Genomic DNA, 15561 nt, shown 5'->3' with positions numbered 1-15561 from the left:
AGGTGAGTTCTTGCATGTGTGCCTAAGGTGCCTTTAACAGCAACAGAAAAATAGCTGGGCAAAAGTAATAAAAAAAAGACCCTGTATGTAGGTTTGATCAATAAAAACTTCCTGGCTCCTCAAAACAACTTTCTCCCACTTCTCTAAATGGACTCTGCTTAATTGTCCCCCTATACTAAGCAGATCTTTCTCTGATAGACTCACTTACCTTTTCTATCCCCTCAGCTCCCAGATTGTCCCATAGGGCCAAATTCAGCACTCATACCAAAACTGAATCTGATTCTTGACTTCTCATTGACATGCTGATGCATTGTGCCATTTCAGATTGCCAGGCAGAGATCATAAGTGTTACTGTATCTTTATTAGACTTCAACAGTCTGTTCAGTGCTGTGCAGAACATACTGAAACATGGTCCTTCCCCTAAAGAGTTTGCAATTTGAAATAAACAAACCATACTGTTAAGACAAAAACAGCATTATTAAGGCTATTGTTAAAGGACTGCAATCGATTTTTTTTTAAGTTAAAAAATGTCCTTTCTTAGAGGACTTAAGGATCCTGTTTGACTCCACCCATGATGGTAAGATTCAGTGTTTTGGGCCATTGATGTAGAATGTTTTCATGAGGTTTGCAGTCATAATGTTACAATGCTGGATTTAATTTTTTGTAGATGCCTAGAATCTGAGGATAGCAGTGTGAATGTAAGTTTTTAGGTCTAAACTATTTGCTAATGTCTCTTTCAATCTCCAAGGTAAGTAAGATATCACTATCATATAGTAAACAATGTGACCTGAATAAAAACAAGTTATTTCCTTCTTGAACAAAAAAAAACCAAAAACCGTGCGGAGGTGGGAGGAGAGGTTTGGCTCAAAAGCTCAAGTGCATTGAAATTCAAAGTGCTGATTCTGGGAAATTGTTCTCTAACCTAGAAGGTAATTTGCTGTATGGTGCTTTTTTTACTCATAGGTCTTTTAAGTTGGTACTATTATGTGACCATGCCCATGCCAGCATCCACCTTTACTATTGCTATTGGGTGTTGGACAGAAGTTAAACAGGAATCCCACATAGCTGACATCCGGACAACTAACGAGTTTTCCTCTCTGTTTTCAAGGGCCGATCTCAGGTTGGTGATTAGGATATTACTAAAAAATAAACATTTGAGTGAACATTCCATTTATTCTGTGAACCATGAAAGTGAATTGTCTTTGCAGAGGGACCACAGCAGAACGTATGTAATCAGAGCAGAAAGAAATCTTAGGGAAGTAAGTCCAGGGGCAAAGGATTGGCAAGGGTGTGTTGCTTGTGTAGAAAAAATTAGGCTAATGGAACATGACAATTAGTTTCTACCTGTGTTCAGCCTAGTTAACAGAATTTTTAAACTCTGCACTTTATCTTCTCATCTATAACGTCTGCTTTGCAAAATCCTTAAATCCTTTCTGTTTTTATTCAATTAGGAACAGAATAAAAAGTTTCTTGCCTGTTAGATTGCTTTGTAGGTCACTTAAGCTGTTTTGGTTCCAATTACTTCTGTTTCCATGTGGATTGTGAATTAACTTAAATACAGTTAATCAGACTCTGCATATTGAGGATAAAATGGTGATTTCGTAAGGGGCTCTTCGGTTAAGCATTCCTGCTGAATCAGTGCTCTGTTAATTCTAATATCACTTCTTAGTGAAACTTTAGAGATGGAACCTTTCTCTTTTTTTTTGCAAAAGTGAGATATGAAAGAAACAGTTTGAAACTTTGAAATTTTATGCATTTAGATAAGTTTTAGGAATCATTGCATGTTTACCTATTTGTAATACGATATGTTGTATATTGCCTCTACAGAAATGCATATTCTGTAATTATATTACATTGTATATTCTGTTTTAACATATAATGCTTTAGGATCTATAACTGTTGCTGATTTGCGGCAATAAATACGTTATTAGTCGTCGTGGCAAAGAAAAACATTTAGTTATTCAGGTACCTTTAGATATTATGATTTTTTTATTGGTTTGTTTTTCCTTTTTGATCCAGGGATTTCATAGCATTAAAGACAGCCCAGTGTGATAGGTAAACATTACTATCACCATTTTACAGATGAGTAGTCTGAGGCACAGAGAATTTATTATGTGCCCAAGGTCACATAGTTAGTGGTGAGGGAAGGAATAGATCAGAGGACTCTGGATACTTTAAGGACTCCATGAAGATTTTCTTCTCAGTAAAGAGTTTTGTGTGCAATAATGTGCAAGAGCAAGTTTTTTCCATTTGTAGTTTGATTTTTTTCTTAACTCTTCCCCCATGGGAGTTCAGTGTTTGTTCTGTCAGTTGGAGGCTAAATCACAGCAATTTAGAAACAAGCAAACTGTATATGAGTGCTAGAGAAATTTCTTCACTAATGAAAAATCTTCTGGGGCCTATGTTTTATCTTCTTTATAAAAGTAAGCTTCTCTGAGAATGTTCAGTTCTGGGCGCCACTTTTCAGGAAGGATGTGGACAAATTGGAGAGAGTCCAGAGAAGAGTGACAAAACTGATTATAGGTCTAGAAAACATGACCTATAAGGAAGATTGAAAAAATTGGATTTGTTTAGTCTGAAAAAGAGAAGACTGAGAGGGGACATGATAACAGTTTTCAAGTATGTAAAAGTTTGTTACAGGGAGGAGGAGGAAGATTTGTTTTTCTTAACCTCTGAGGATCGGAGAAGAAGCAATGGGCATAAATTGCAGCAAGGGAGATTTAAGTTGGACATTCGTAAAAACTTCTTCACTGTCAGGGTGGTTAAGCACTGGAATAAATTGCCTAAGGAAGTTGGAGATTTTTAAGAGCAGGTTAGAAAAACACTTGTCAAGAATGGTCTAGATCAGGGGTCGGCAACCTTTCAGAAGTGGTGTGCCGAGTCTTCATTTATTCACTCAAATTTAAAGTTTCGCGTGCCGGAAATACATTTTAATGTTTTTAGAAGGTCTCTTTCTATAAGTCTATAATATATAACTAAACTATTGTTGTATGTAAAGTAAATAAGATTTTTAAAATGTTTAAGAAGCCTCATTTAAAATTAAATTAAAGTGCAGATCCCTCCAGACTTGTGGCCAGGACCCGGGCAGTGTGAATGCCACTGAAAATCAGCTCATGTGCCGCCTTTGGCACATTTGCCATAGGTTGCCTACGCCTGGTCTAGACAATACTTAGTCCTTCCACAAGTGCAGGGGACTGGACTAGATGACCCCTCGAGGGCCCTTCCAGTTCTATGATTCTGTGAATGTTCTGTGTACCTCCAAACAGTATCTCATTCCTTTCATGGTACATTTGACATTGCTGAGAATAATATTAGATGTGTTTATCCTATGTCTCCACTGCTCCACCAGTGCCTCCCGCCCACTCCACCACCCTTGATATGCTGTCTGCTTCTCTCACAGCTATCTTCTTGCCACTCTGTCCTCCCTGAACTAGCTCACAGTGTAACTATCCCTTTTTGCACTCGGTTTCCTCCTAGAATCCCCCCTTTTACTGTGACTCAAGAAACTAACTAGCTAGTTATGGGGCATTTGGGGTAGTCTATATATCTTATTAAAAATAAATCCAGTTACATTATTAAAACGTATATTATAAGGATGTAGACAACCACCTCCTGACTTGCGTGTTGTATACCTTTTCCCTACCATCTGTATCACTTGTCTTTTTTGTGTTTGTACAGCACCTAGCACATAGCGGGAGCTATCAGACACAAATAATAATAATGATAATGCTGTCCCTATATGTAATGGAACATCAGCTGGCTATTTAGTCGATTCACTGGTTCTCAATAAAAAAGGGGAAAAGAGGCATAAATATGATTCCTGTTATTTACAAGCAACTTTATAATCTACTTTCTTCTCATCCAAGTCATTAGCCCCCTCTGGAGGTATTAATTTGCTGCTGCTTGATGTGAAAACTAAAACTGTTCATAACTTTTCTTTCCACTTATTGCTCCACCATTTCAAAAATCTTTATAAAGTTTGATAGAAAAAATAATAAAGTGATGTTATTTTAAGGTATTTTGTTTGTAGGTGGCATAAAGTGAGTATCTCAAAAATAACTGGATACAAGTGTAAGTTCCAGTTCAGATACCTGCACTTGAAGGAGTTGTATGTATGTATGTATTATTTGCTTTGCAAATGATAGAAAGACATAAGGAGGAGGGGTAGCTCAGTAAGGGGGAGGGATAGCTCAGTGGTTTGAGCATTGGCCTGCTAAAGCCAGGGTTGTGAGTTCCCCCTTGAAGGGGCCACTCAGGGATCTGGGGCAAAATCAGTACTTGGTCCTACTAGTGAAGGCAGGGAGCTAGGCTTAACGACCTTTCAGGGTCCCTTCCAGTTCTATGAGATAGGTCTATCTCCATATTTAAGTAGATTTAGAATTAAAAGAATGTCATTCTGTATCACCCTTTGAAAAATGTTATATAACTTTGCTTGCACTGATTAATCTGTATTGCATTCTGCGCTAGAGATGTCTCTATTTCAGTGGTGGGTGAGGTTTCTTTGTGTAGATAATCTTTTTGAAATAGTTTAAGGTCCATTTCTTTCAGGTAAAAGGCCTTATGTAAAGGTAAGGTGGTGTTATTTCATTATTAACTCAGCTAGCTACATGCCATCAATTCAGCAAAAGTAATCATAGCCTACAGAAAATACTAGTTTGGAGCCTGATCCTGCAAATACTACTGGTTCTAGTGCTTACAATAAATCAGCCCCCAAAGTTGCAACTTGGAACCAAAGAGAGGGTTTGTGTTGTTCAGAATAGGAATTATCAGGTTAAAAAAAAATGAAGTTGATTTCTCTTTTATATGAATTCCTCTTAAAAATATCTGACTCGGTGTTTAGGAAGTGTCGTTTTTCTCCTTAATCCCACCTTTGAGGGAAAGCACCCTTCAGAGGTAATGCAGGTGTAGATTTGGTCATGATATGATTCCTTCAAATGTTTGCAGTGCTATGACTGAATTGAAATCTGCTATTTTGTGTAATAGGAACAATTTTTTACAGTTTGTCCTGAAGAATTTTTATTTTTAAAAATTTAACTTTGACTTTAATATAAATCATATCTCTGTTTTCTTTGACAAAAGTAAATCCTGTCTTTGTAACTTGGTTAAATATTTAAGTGTTTCACAAATATTTAACTTAGGAACTCTCTGAATCTTTCCTTTAGTTTGAACTGTATCATTTTTTTCTTGTCCATTTAGTTTTTTCTGTATTTATTTTTTCTAAAATGCAAACAGACACAAACATATATATAGTTTTGTCTTGAATAGTGACTGCATTTTGAACGCATGTTCTTTTGATGTCTGCCTGTCAGTAAAACAAGATGTTACCACTTTCATTTATTTTAGATTGGAGTGAACAAATCAGTTCTACCCAAGCATATCAATAATAATTTAGCCTTCGTTTTTTCACTGATGCATTGACATGAACAGTGTGAGAATACAAAGGACCCAGCTTTGCATGAGACCCATTTGTAGCTTTATCTCCTTGATATTTGCAGAAGTTCCTCACCTCCTGCACACATATTTAACTACACGTATTTGTAATGTCAAATTAAACCATTGTATTTTGTGGTGTTCTCAGGTTGATCGAAGGGAGCTGTGGTCATGTGGCGTATCCTTGCCGTTTCCAAAATCCTGCTGCCAGTTCTCAGCTAGTCATTCCTCATCGAATCTTTGCTCCATGGTGCCTTAAGGATCGCTGTGCAGAGATCCTTCTTGAGCTGATTCCTCGGTGCCTCTCGGCTGCTCATGGTACACTTGGAACCCACCCCTTTTCCAGGCTTGATGTGTTGATAGTCCCTTCCAACTTTTCTAGTCTGGGAATGGCCAGGTATAGAAACTTCTCTAATATAATTATTTTGTTTTTTCTGTGTATAACTTTCTTATTTTGCTGCATCATTTCATTCTTGTATACTGCACCTTGGTCTCTCTACCAATCAGACAGGGTAAGTTGGGATATATCCGTGCAGCTCTTGGAACAGTCAGTGCTTTGAGGTTCCCTAGCCTTCACAGCCCAGGCTCCAGCCCAAGCCACAACTTCAAAGCACTGTCTAGACAGCAATTTTTAAAGCTCTAAAGTCTGTCAGCCCAGGTTAGGGGGGTTCGCTTCTGTGGGCTGTGTAGACATACCCTTCATGGCCACATCTGCATTGTCATCTGTGCTGTTCCTCAGATGGCATGGGCAAAGTACTCACCCTAAGTCATGAACCAGCTGCTCCCCTTTTAGACATTGAAGGATACTCTTCCGGTGTGGTCAGTTTTTAATGGTTTGAAAATTGAAAGCTTCCTTGTATATTTTGTAGGCTATTGATAGCAAGCCTTTATTTATTCTTGCTTGCACTGGTGGAGTTAGTGTAAATAGCAGCAGCTGGACTCCTTTTATCTAGTAGCTAACAATGCCAGCTTCCCATCAGTACTAGCTTGCTGCACTATTCTCACTGAACTGATGTTATAGATATAATTTTGCTTCATGTGGTGACAGTTTATTTGCATCTCTTGTTATGATCTTCCTCTTTAATAAGGCATGGGAAGAGAAATATAAGCTCATTGAGCATTTGCCTCTGAGTTTTTCCCCATTATCCAAATTAAAGTTCATTTCTATCCTTTGATGCTTCTGTTATTTTAGTTTTTTCTTCTGGTAACGTTTTCCCCATTATTTCTCAGCAAAACAAGGGCATATTAGAAAACTGACTCATTAGCTTTATGTGGTTTATCTGGTTAAAACTATGAATCCTGAAAACAGAATAAGGGCAAACGGTGAAAACAGATATAAGCTAGTATTTATGGAGTGCATGGATATTTAAAATTTAATTATTTTGATTATATCTACAATATAATTTCAAATGATGTAACTATATGAAGTGTTTACCTGTAGAACAAACAAGGGAATACCCAGCAATTCAAATACGTCTTTTACCTTTACGTTTTCTAAAGTCTGCTTAAATAGTAAAGACGCAATATTTCCAAACAGCAGAAGAGCAAATGGTGCCGCTATTTTTATAGTGACAACCGTGTCTTAGATGCTTTTAGACCAATATAAAGACAAAGCACATAAGGATAGATATAGAGGGGCGTGGCCTGGAGCAGCAGGTATCCAGGTTAATGTAGTGCTCCAGCAATCCCCACCAGCCAGTGAGACCCATAGGAGCTGTTGTTGGCCAGGTATCAGTTGTAAGTTAGAACAGCTCTCAACCAGTCTCCGGACAGCCTCAGAAGATTCTGCTCCTCAAGTTCATCTCCCTACCCCATATAGGTTTTTAATTTTTATTTCATTTTTTAATTTACCGTAGGAAAGCTTAGTTAAGTAGTGAATCTTGCATTTTGTTCTGTATTTTGCTGAATGAATATCTTATTTATATTTACAGTTCATGTGTGAAAAAGGAAGACAATGTTTGTTTAATTTTGACCTCACTGTCTGGGGGAAGAGAGGAGAGAGAAATTTAGTTTGCATGTAATATTATATAGCTCATGGTATAGATTTGCTCTCTGTTTCATAAACATTTTAAAAAAATGGAAAGTAAAGTTTAAGAATTAAATTATTTGTATTTGTTTTGTCAAATAAATGTCATCTCTTTGGAGGCGTGGTTTTATTTAACTTGTTACTGATTATTTACTTTGATAGCCCTGGTGTGTCCTGTTGCCCGTTGTGGGGTGCCTGCTAGAAAATAATTCTTGACACCTGGTGGATAGCGCCACATATTTGACTCAGATTCAGGATTGATGATATTACCTTTACTACTTAAACCCAGATGGGCAACTTTAAGGTAGTAGAGGGCTGCAAAGTCCACTGAAACTTCTTTGGCAGTCCGGGGGTGTGACACTCAGCGGATGAGGCCTTGAGAGATTTGGAGAGTGAGCCTGTTCTGCATGTACCCCACAACAGCGTCTCCTATCTCGTGGAACTGGGCCCAGCTCCCCTCTTCAGCCCATTGACTCTCACTACAGTATCAAATAAAATGATCTGGGGGGCCAGATGTGCCATCAGGGCTGCCAGTTGCCCATCCCTGCCTTAGACCATATAAAGCTAAAAGAGTCGGTAGGTGTTGCTCTTGGTTTCCAAAAGGTGGTATTTACGGCTTGCAATAGGGTGATGTTGGATCATCACTATATCCATAGATAAGACTACCGTCCTCCTTAGCTGTATGACAAGAACAATGATCATTGGTACTGTAGGGCAGTAGTTTTCTACCTGTGGATCCACCCCTTGGGTCTACAGACTACGTCGAAGGGATCTGCGAAAGGTGACTATGAAAATTAAGTTTCAGATCCCAGAAAAGGCATTCCGTTTTTCTGATCAATCTAAAGTATGTGAATACTCCCACCTATAGGTCAAAACCCAGAAGTGTTGTTGTTACCATAGAAGCCCACAGTTAGCACTCTCTCACGCTGCGTCAAATGCCATGCCAAACGTGTGAAACTTTTATAGTTGAATACTGTTCAGTCAGTTTTCAGACTTGTATGGTAGAGGTCTGCGGACCACAGGTTGACTTTCCAAAGGGGTCCACACCTCCATTCAACATTTTTTTAGGGGTCCGCAAATGAAAAAAGGCTGAAAACCACTGCTGAAGGGGAAAGGATGCACTATATAGAAGGAAGGAAAGGAGAGAGGGGTAGTCCAAAAGGAAGGAACGCTACAGCTGAAAGCCATATGATGCTCTTGTGGACCTGATAATATCCTTGGGGAAGTCAGAGCCTCCAATGCCATATATCCCTTCTGTAGGGAAAAGATGCCATTGGGTTATGTTTTGTGTATTCAAAATATAGCTGTAATCGTTCCCTCTTTGTGAGGGAGATGAGAAAATTTGTGCTAATAAGTTCTTATGCTCATTCTGTCTAATGGCTGTCAACGCCAAGTGATCCATAACCCTTGTACAAGTAAATGATGAAAGAAAGGCCATGTGCATTTCTTGACACTTTTCATTCAAGGGTTTGTCAAGCAAAGGACATGAATATTTTTTAAAGAAATAATTTTCATTTATTTAAATTTCAGGCTATATTTGCACAGCAAAAGAAATGATAAAGGGGCCCATAATAGATTGCTTGTTCTTGTTCTGTGTGATTGTGAAAACCGAGGCCTCTGTACAGTGCAAGTTGCTTTAATGGTCAATTCCTGCCCATTGCAATCATAATTACCTAAATAACTTCAGTTTAGGAGTAAAATAAGTGCAAACTCATACTCAGAACCTCATAACAAGTTTGACCATTATCTTGAGTTAGAAAGGGTGCTGTACTATTAATTTTTTATCTTCTAGCATATCTGTAGTAGTATAAACATGACATAGCTTGCCAGCACAAAGAAACTGTTGTTTTGAGAATTCTAATTGTACTCCTGTCTGCCAGGGAAGGAAGCAGTCATAAATTTCAGTCATTATCTTAAGTATCTGGGTTTTACAGCATTTGGCATTTTTCTTTGTCTGTTCCTCATTAGCTTATAGTTACTGGGGTTTTCTACCCAAAGTACTTTATTTTACTTGAGGGGGATGTTACCCTACATTCCAGAATGGTATGAAATTATAACGATTCTTGCACAGAATGACTTAATTTAGAGCCTTACGTTGTTCTCTTCTGGCAGCCATGGTGCAAATTCAGAAGTATTTTCCATAAAGACCTGCTGATGCCTTATGGGAAAAATTCCAGCTGAAAGACCATTTATTTTGCTCATATTTTCTGTTCATGTCTTACCATATTTTTAACTTACTATGGAGTTTTGTGTGGAAACAGGGTTTTGATTGCTTAGAATAATATTCATAATAAGTAATTCAGTGGCATTTCTCCTGATTTTTATACCAGTATGAGAGGTGAATCTGGCCCAGATTCCCTCATTAGTAACATTATGTTAATCCTTGTGAAAAAATTGTGACAAACAAAGATTTACTGGCCAGATCTCTATAGGTATTTATAGGTATTTAAAAGCTTAAAAATGATTTCAGTGGGAGCGATGTGCTTTTGAAAATCCCACTAGGTGTCCATTTGCATCTTTAGCAGCCATGTCTGCAGATTCAGCTGCATTTTTCTGAAAGAATTGCTGATACCTGATAGGAAGTTGAAGTACCATTCATTCTGCTTAAAGACTATTCTGCCTAAGGGTGTGTCTACACTACCCGCTGGATCGGCGGGTAGCGATCAGTTTATAGGGGATTGATATATCGCATCTCATCTAGATGCGATATATTGATCCCGGAACGCACTCCCGTCGACTCCGGAACTTCACCAGAGCGAGCAGTTTAAATACAACAGGGATTAAATATGACCCTTCATTTGAGTAATGACTCTTCTATAAAGTATTTTGGAGGTTTCTGTAAGTCCTGCACATTCCTTTGCAATATAGCAGAGCCAGCTCCAAATAATATGTCTAAAAGTCCTAGATTTGGTGAGATGGCTCTCTGGACTTGCTTGATGTCTGAGGCAGAAAGATGATCACTAGATTTGGGGCATTTGAGGGAGTTTGGTATGTATTTAAAGCATTCATTTTTTCCCTAGAGGAATTGGTTAGTCTGGAGTTCATGACACTCAGAGCTGCCCATTATCTACGCAGGGAGCTTTTAATTGTATAGGGTTGTCTCCCAGCCACAAGAAACTTAGCTCATGATCTTTCCCTTCTCTCACCTTTTCTTTCTGAACCCATTTCTGAATGTGTCATCATTCTAGGAATTTGGATCCAGTTTTCAGTGTATATGATTTAGTGCTCTTTTAAATGAGGCTAAAATTTGGCTATTTATGGGGTTAAAGCATATTATAAACACTCTTATGCATTAATTCACCTTTGCTCTCCAGCTCTATGGTCTCTTCACTCTCGGGTATGCCAAGATAACAAAATGATCCAACAACTGTCTACAATGAAGCCACAGCAATGATAATAATAATAATTCAAAGTGTATGTCTACATCCACAGGTGCCGGCTTCCTCCTGGCTCCTAGGGTGCTCAACCTCCCTGCTCTGTCCCAGACCCCTCCCCCACCTGACCCCTTTCACCAACCCCCACCCCTGCCCCGCCTCCTCCCACCTCCACTCCACCCTTGCCCCGCCCTTTCTCTCAAGTCCCCATCCCTTGTCCACCTTGCCCTGCCTCTTCCCACCCAGCCTGGCACTCTCTCCTAGTGCGCCCCCTCCCTGCTCCTCTCTATACCCCCCAGCGCCTCCTGCATGCCGCAGAACAGCTGATCGTGGTGGGCAGGAGGTGCTAGGAGGGAGGGAGGGGGGAGGAGATGATCGGTGGGGCTGCCAGTGGGTGAGAGGCATTGGTGGGAGGGAGAGCAGCTTGGGCTGCTGGTGGGTGCTAAGCACCAGCTAATTCTTTTCTGTGAGTGCTCCGGCCCTGGAGCACTCACGGAGTCGATGCCTATGTCTACGTCCCATTTGTGTATAAACTCAGTGGTACTTAGACACTGAGAATGTTGACCTGGAATGGAAGGGTGTGTTACCCAAACTTTTATCAAGCTAATTGCAACCATATTGTGTGCATTCAGCCACCATTAATTAATAAAATAGAACACCACCTAAAGATGGTTAATTTGAACAAACAGGGCTTCTGGAGGCAAGGTCAAATGCTAGCTACAAGCTTGCAGCCTCTGCTAATCTAAATGAAAAAAAAATTCAGCAAATTAAGACTATAAATAAATAAAGACCTTGAGTTTTGGCCCCTTTAATATAAAAGCTTTTTATAACTAAAATTCTTTGAAATGTTTTGTTAATAAGTAGTTTATTACTTTTTTTTGAAGTAATGACCCAGTAGGTGTCACTATGAGCTGTTTGTTTTGTAAAAGTTAGTTATAAAAAGAGTAAATAATAAAGTTTACTTTCAAGCCATTCTCTGAAGCTATCTTGAAAGATATTTTTCTGACACCACCTGAAGTAAAACTGATAAGTTACCACTGCTTTTGGTTCTGAAAACCCTGGGTAACAAGAACACTTTCTGTCTCTAAGCTGGCGCTTGGAGTGAAATTTGCTACCACACAATCACTGTTCTCCTCCCACTTGTCAGTTTGGGATCAAAACAGGATTTGGAGTACATGAGGCACAAGATATATCCTTACTAATATACTGAGCTGGTTTGTTAATCCATAAAGTTTTAACAGATGTCTCTTGAGCACAACCCCGAAATAGGTTGGAGTATGCAGCAATCACCTTTTGGTGCAACTAAAACATTGTTTGCTTGTTGATAGTGTAGGAGTGAAATTGTGATATTTGAATTTGATGGTAGGGGAATATAGCGTTTGTTTTAAATTGAAGAAAAGAAAGATTAAAATATTACAAACAGCATTTCAGAATTTTTAAAAAAGAATGATATACATATTACTTACCTCTTATTAGCTCTTGTATAATTTCTTTTTAGGCTCTTGAAAATGCAACTGATTTCCATATGGTAAACATTTTTTTTCACTCAGCAAATATGTTTTCCCGTGTTTTGAATGGCACTGAAATTAAAATAGCTATTTCTATTTAAGAAACATTTCAAATTTTATATAAAATACTTTCCTAAATCAAATATTAATTTTTGTTTTTGTTCCACCATCTTCAGTGACATTAATTATGGTATTTTTACTAGTGCAGAAAAGACAGGAGAGGAGGCACTTGGAAACTCCAGTAACTTGAGCAGCAATCTGGTCATTATTAATTGTAATTAAGTTCTCCTGGATAAGGCCTAATTGGACACAGGTGTATTGATTACTAAGCCAGACTGGGGCTACTGAGTCAATGAGCCAATAAACCCCGTTAACAAGGAAGCTGTGTAGAAGGGTATTGGAAGGAGTGCTCAGGAGGGAAGAGAAGGAGAGAAAAAGAAAGACAGAAAGTTAGGAGAGCATGACAAATAGTTTTCTGAGTAGAGACGTGTCCCTCCCCACCTCCCTTTTGGAGAAGGGGTTAAAAAGTTCAGATACAGGGTGTAAAGGTATAGAGACACTGCTGTGTATTGGTGGAGGGATTAAACAACTGTAAATAAAATATACTGGGGTGTTTATAAGCAGGAAGGTCTCAGAGCAGTGTGTGTTTGTGGATGAGATGAGTGTGGTACATTGCCCTCTCACAGGGCCATATAAGTTGACAGTAACAAAATTAGCCTGAATTTTCAGATGGAACTAGTGATTTTTGGGTGCTTAAGTTCATGTGTTCCCTATGTGAGACATCTTAAGGTCTGAATTTCTTGAATATGCTGACACCTCTCTCTGAAATTCAGGCTACTTTAAGCTGTCTCATGTTAAACACCCAGAAATTGAGGTACCAAAAATCACTAGTCACTTCTGAAAATTTAGGCTGCTATATTTTTCTTTTAGACTGGGACAGACCCAGGCAATTTTTTTATTAACTATATTTTATCTATATATAAGATGAGTTTACAAATGTTTGACTGTTTTCCCCATACATCCTTCTTACCATAAATGCAATTAATATAGCTGTGGTATACTTTGTTCCTAACAAAGGATTGATTCTGCAAAGATTTAACCATGTAACTTGACTCATGTCAGATGTCCCTTTTACTTCCCAAAGACTGAACATATCTTCACAGTACTTGGAAAGAAGATCTCTAGGTAGTTATATCTAGTCCAGTGCAATCAGCAACCTATTATCTTGCATGGGTCCAAAACAGATAGCCACCATGACTTCAGCCTCATCCTGAATAATGCAAGATCTGTGGCCAATTAATCCATCACCCATGATTTTACTGCTATTGAGTTGCCTGACCTGGGTTGCATCACACAGACATATGATCAGGGTTAAGTCTGCAGTCCCAAACTGGATCACCTTGTTCCCCTGGATATTCCATTTGCCACAGATCCACACCCAGGAAGGACCTATCTGGATGTGGAATAACCATTTTGTTCTCTTCTGGACTCAAATGCAGGAAGAATTCACGCCAAACAAAATATTTTGAGTGCATCCACTTTCCCTCTGATCCAGAGACAAGACTAATTTGGGCACCTTGCTAATCTATTAGCTGTCAGAAAACAAAGGATTATCACAAGAGTTGACAGAAACAGTCTGAAATGCTGATAAAGGTCAAGACTCATTGTCTTGGAGACTTCATATTGAGGCTGATGATGTTTCTGATAAAGTACCCCGAACTTCCTATCTTAATTCTTCTCTTCAGATTTCCCACAGGCAATCTCTGGACCAGCACACAATAGCTGCCCATGCCCTAGAATGAACCCTTGCACTGGAGATAGGAATAATAAATGGAACCAATACTGTACCCCGGTAAGACCTCTTCCTTTTCTAGGCAGTTATAAGAACACTCTCCCTCGGAAGGGAAAAAGAACCATCCCCATGTTCTGTCCTGATAATTCTTGAACTCTGCTAAATTCCAAAACTTGTTTTCAGAGTAGAAGAATTGGTGAAGCACTTCAGCCAATCCATGACTAGTCTTCTAGACATGCTAGTACCAAAGTGCTGGCTCCCATCCCAACACCCACACAGATTGCCATAGATCTCAGATGACCCGCAGCAGAGAAAGTGGGAAGAAAATTTGAGCATTGTTATCAGAAAACGTATTCTGATGAAGACAGACTCAGACGCAAAGAATTTCTACAAATGTATGCCTCTGCCTGAAGGAGGCAAAGAGCGCTTACTTCTCCTGTGCCATAGACTGAGAAAAGTCGCACCCCACTAAGTTGACTGTTACTTGTCACCTTATTATCTTCTAGGTATTTGCAAATTGATTTCTTAATTATTTGATCCAGTATCTTTCCGGGTACTAAAGTTAAGATGACTGTTCTGTAATTCCTCAGATTGTCCTTATTTCCCTTTTGATAGATTGGCACTATATTTGCCCTTTTCCAGTCCTCTGGAATCTCTCCCATCTTCCATGACTTTAGCAATTATCTCTGAAATGTCTTAGATATCTCCTCCGTCAGCTCCTTGAGTATTCTAAGATGTATTTCATCAGGTCCTGGTGACTTGAAGACATCTATCTTGCCAACTTCCCCCTATTTTAGCCCCTGATTCTACCTCATTTTCACCGGCATTCACTATGTTAGACATCTCACCGCTGATAATCTTTTCAGGGAAAACTATCACAGATATGATGAGTTTCACAATGAAGCTTGGACAAGTCACAAATGCTTAGATCACTGTGACGAGGCCTATGTCCAATAGAGTGGAATGTGATATTCTGACCAGGAAGATTTAAGAGGATATATATATTTTTAACAATGTGTGGCTATTTTGACATCCAAGATCAGTAAGGATTCTAACAGGATCCCATGGCTGCAAAACAATTTAACAATCTGGCAGCCGAGGTTCTTCATAATGGGAGGAAGGGGGCAGGGTGGTACAGAGATATAGTTCTTCAACATGCTTCCTTCTTTCGCCCATCACTACTTGTATTGTCTTGGTTCAGCTTTGGCCAGCTGCTCTTCCTCCAGGTGTTGATTTTGGTTACCCTTTAAAAATACTGGAATGTTTGATGCCAAGGATATGTAGAGTTGAGTTTTGTCTACATTTTTCTGGTACGTCAGCCTGTTGCAAATAGCTTGCCAAATATGAGAGAATACTAATATTTATAGGATTTTGAAGGTGGAAGTGCAGTTGCCCATAATTGTTCTGCTCTATTTGGATCTGGTGAGTCCT

At 39.0% G+C, this 15561-nt stretch overlaps 1 protein-coding gene across 15 annotated transcripts in view; it reads left to right on the top strand.

The window, feature by feature from the left end:
- Nucleotides 1–15561, top strand: part of AOPEP (aminopeptidase O (putative)) — a 365070-nt gene that overhangs the window by 76324 nt on the left and 273185 nt on the right. For 14 of the 15 annotated variants that reach the window (XM_050945697.1, XM_050945698.1, XM_050945696.1 and 11 more), the window contains 2 exons: nucleotides 964–1120; nucleotides 5579–5827. In XM_050945697.1, coding sequence (XP_050801654.1) covers nucleotides 964–1120; nucleotides 5579–5827 — 406 coding nt within the window. The remainder of the gene's footprint in view (nucleotides 1–963; nucleotides 1121–5578; nucleotides 5828–15561) is intronic. The other variant, XM_050945704.1, reaches the window with a different exon arrangement.

The sequence above is a fragment of the Gopherus flavomarginatus genome, chromosome 3 (assembly GCF_025201925.1).
Source record: "Gopherus flavomarginatus isolate rGopFla2 chromosome 3, rGopFla2.mat.asm, whole genome shotgun sequence".
NCBI classification, from domain to species: Eukaryota; Metazoa; Chordata; order Testudines; family Testudinidae; genus Gopherus; species Gopherus flavomarginatus.
This window is presented reverse-complemented; position numbering and strand designations above follow the sequence as displayed.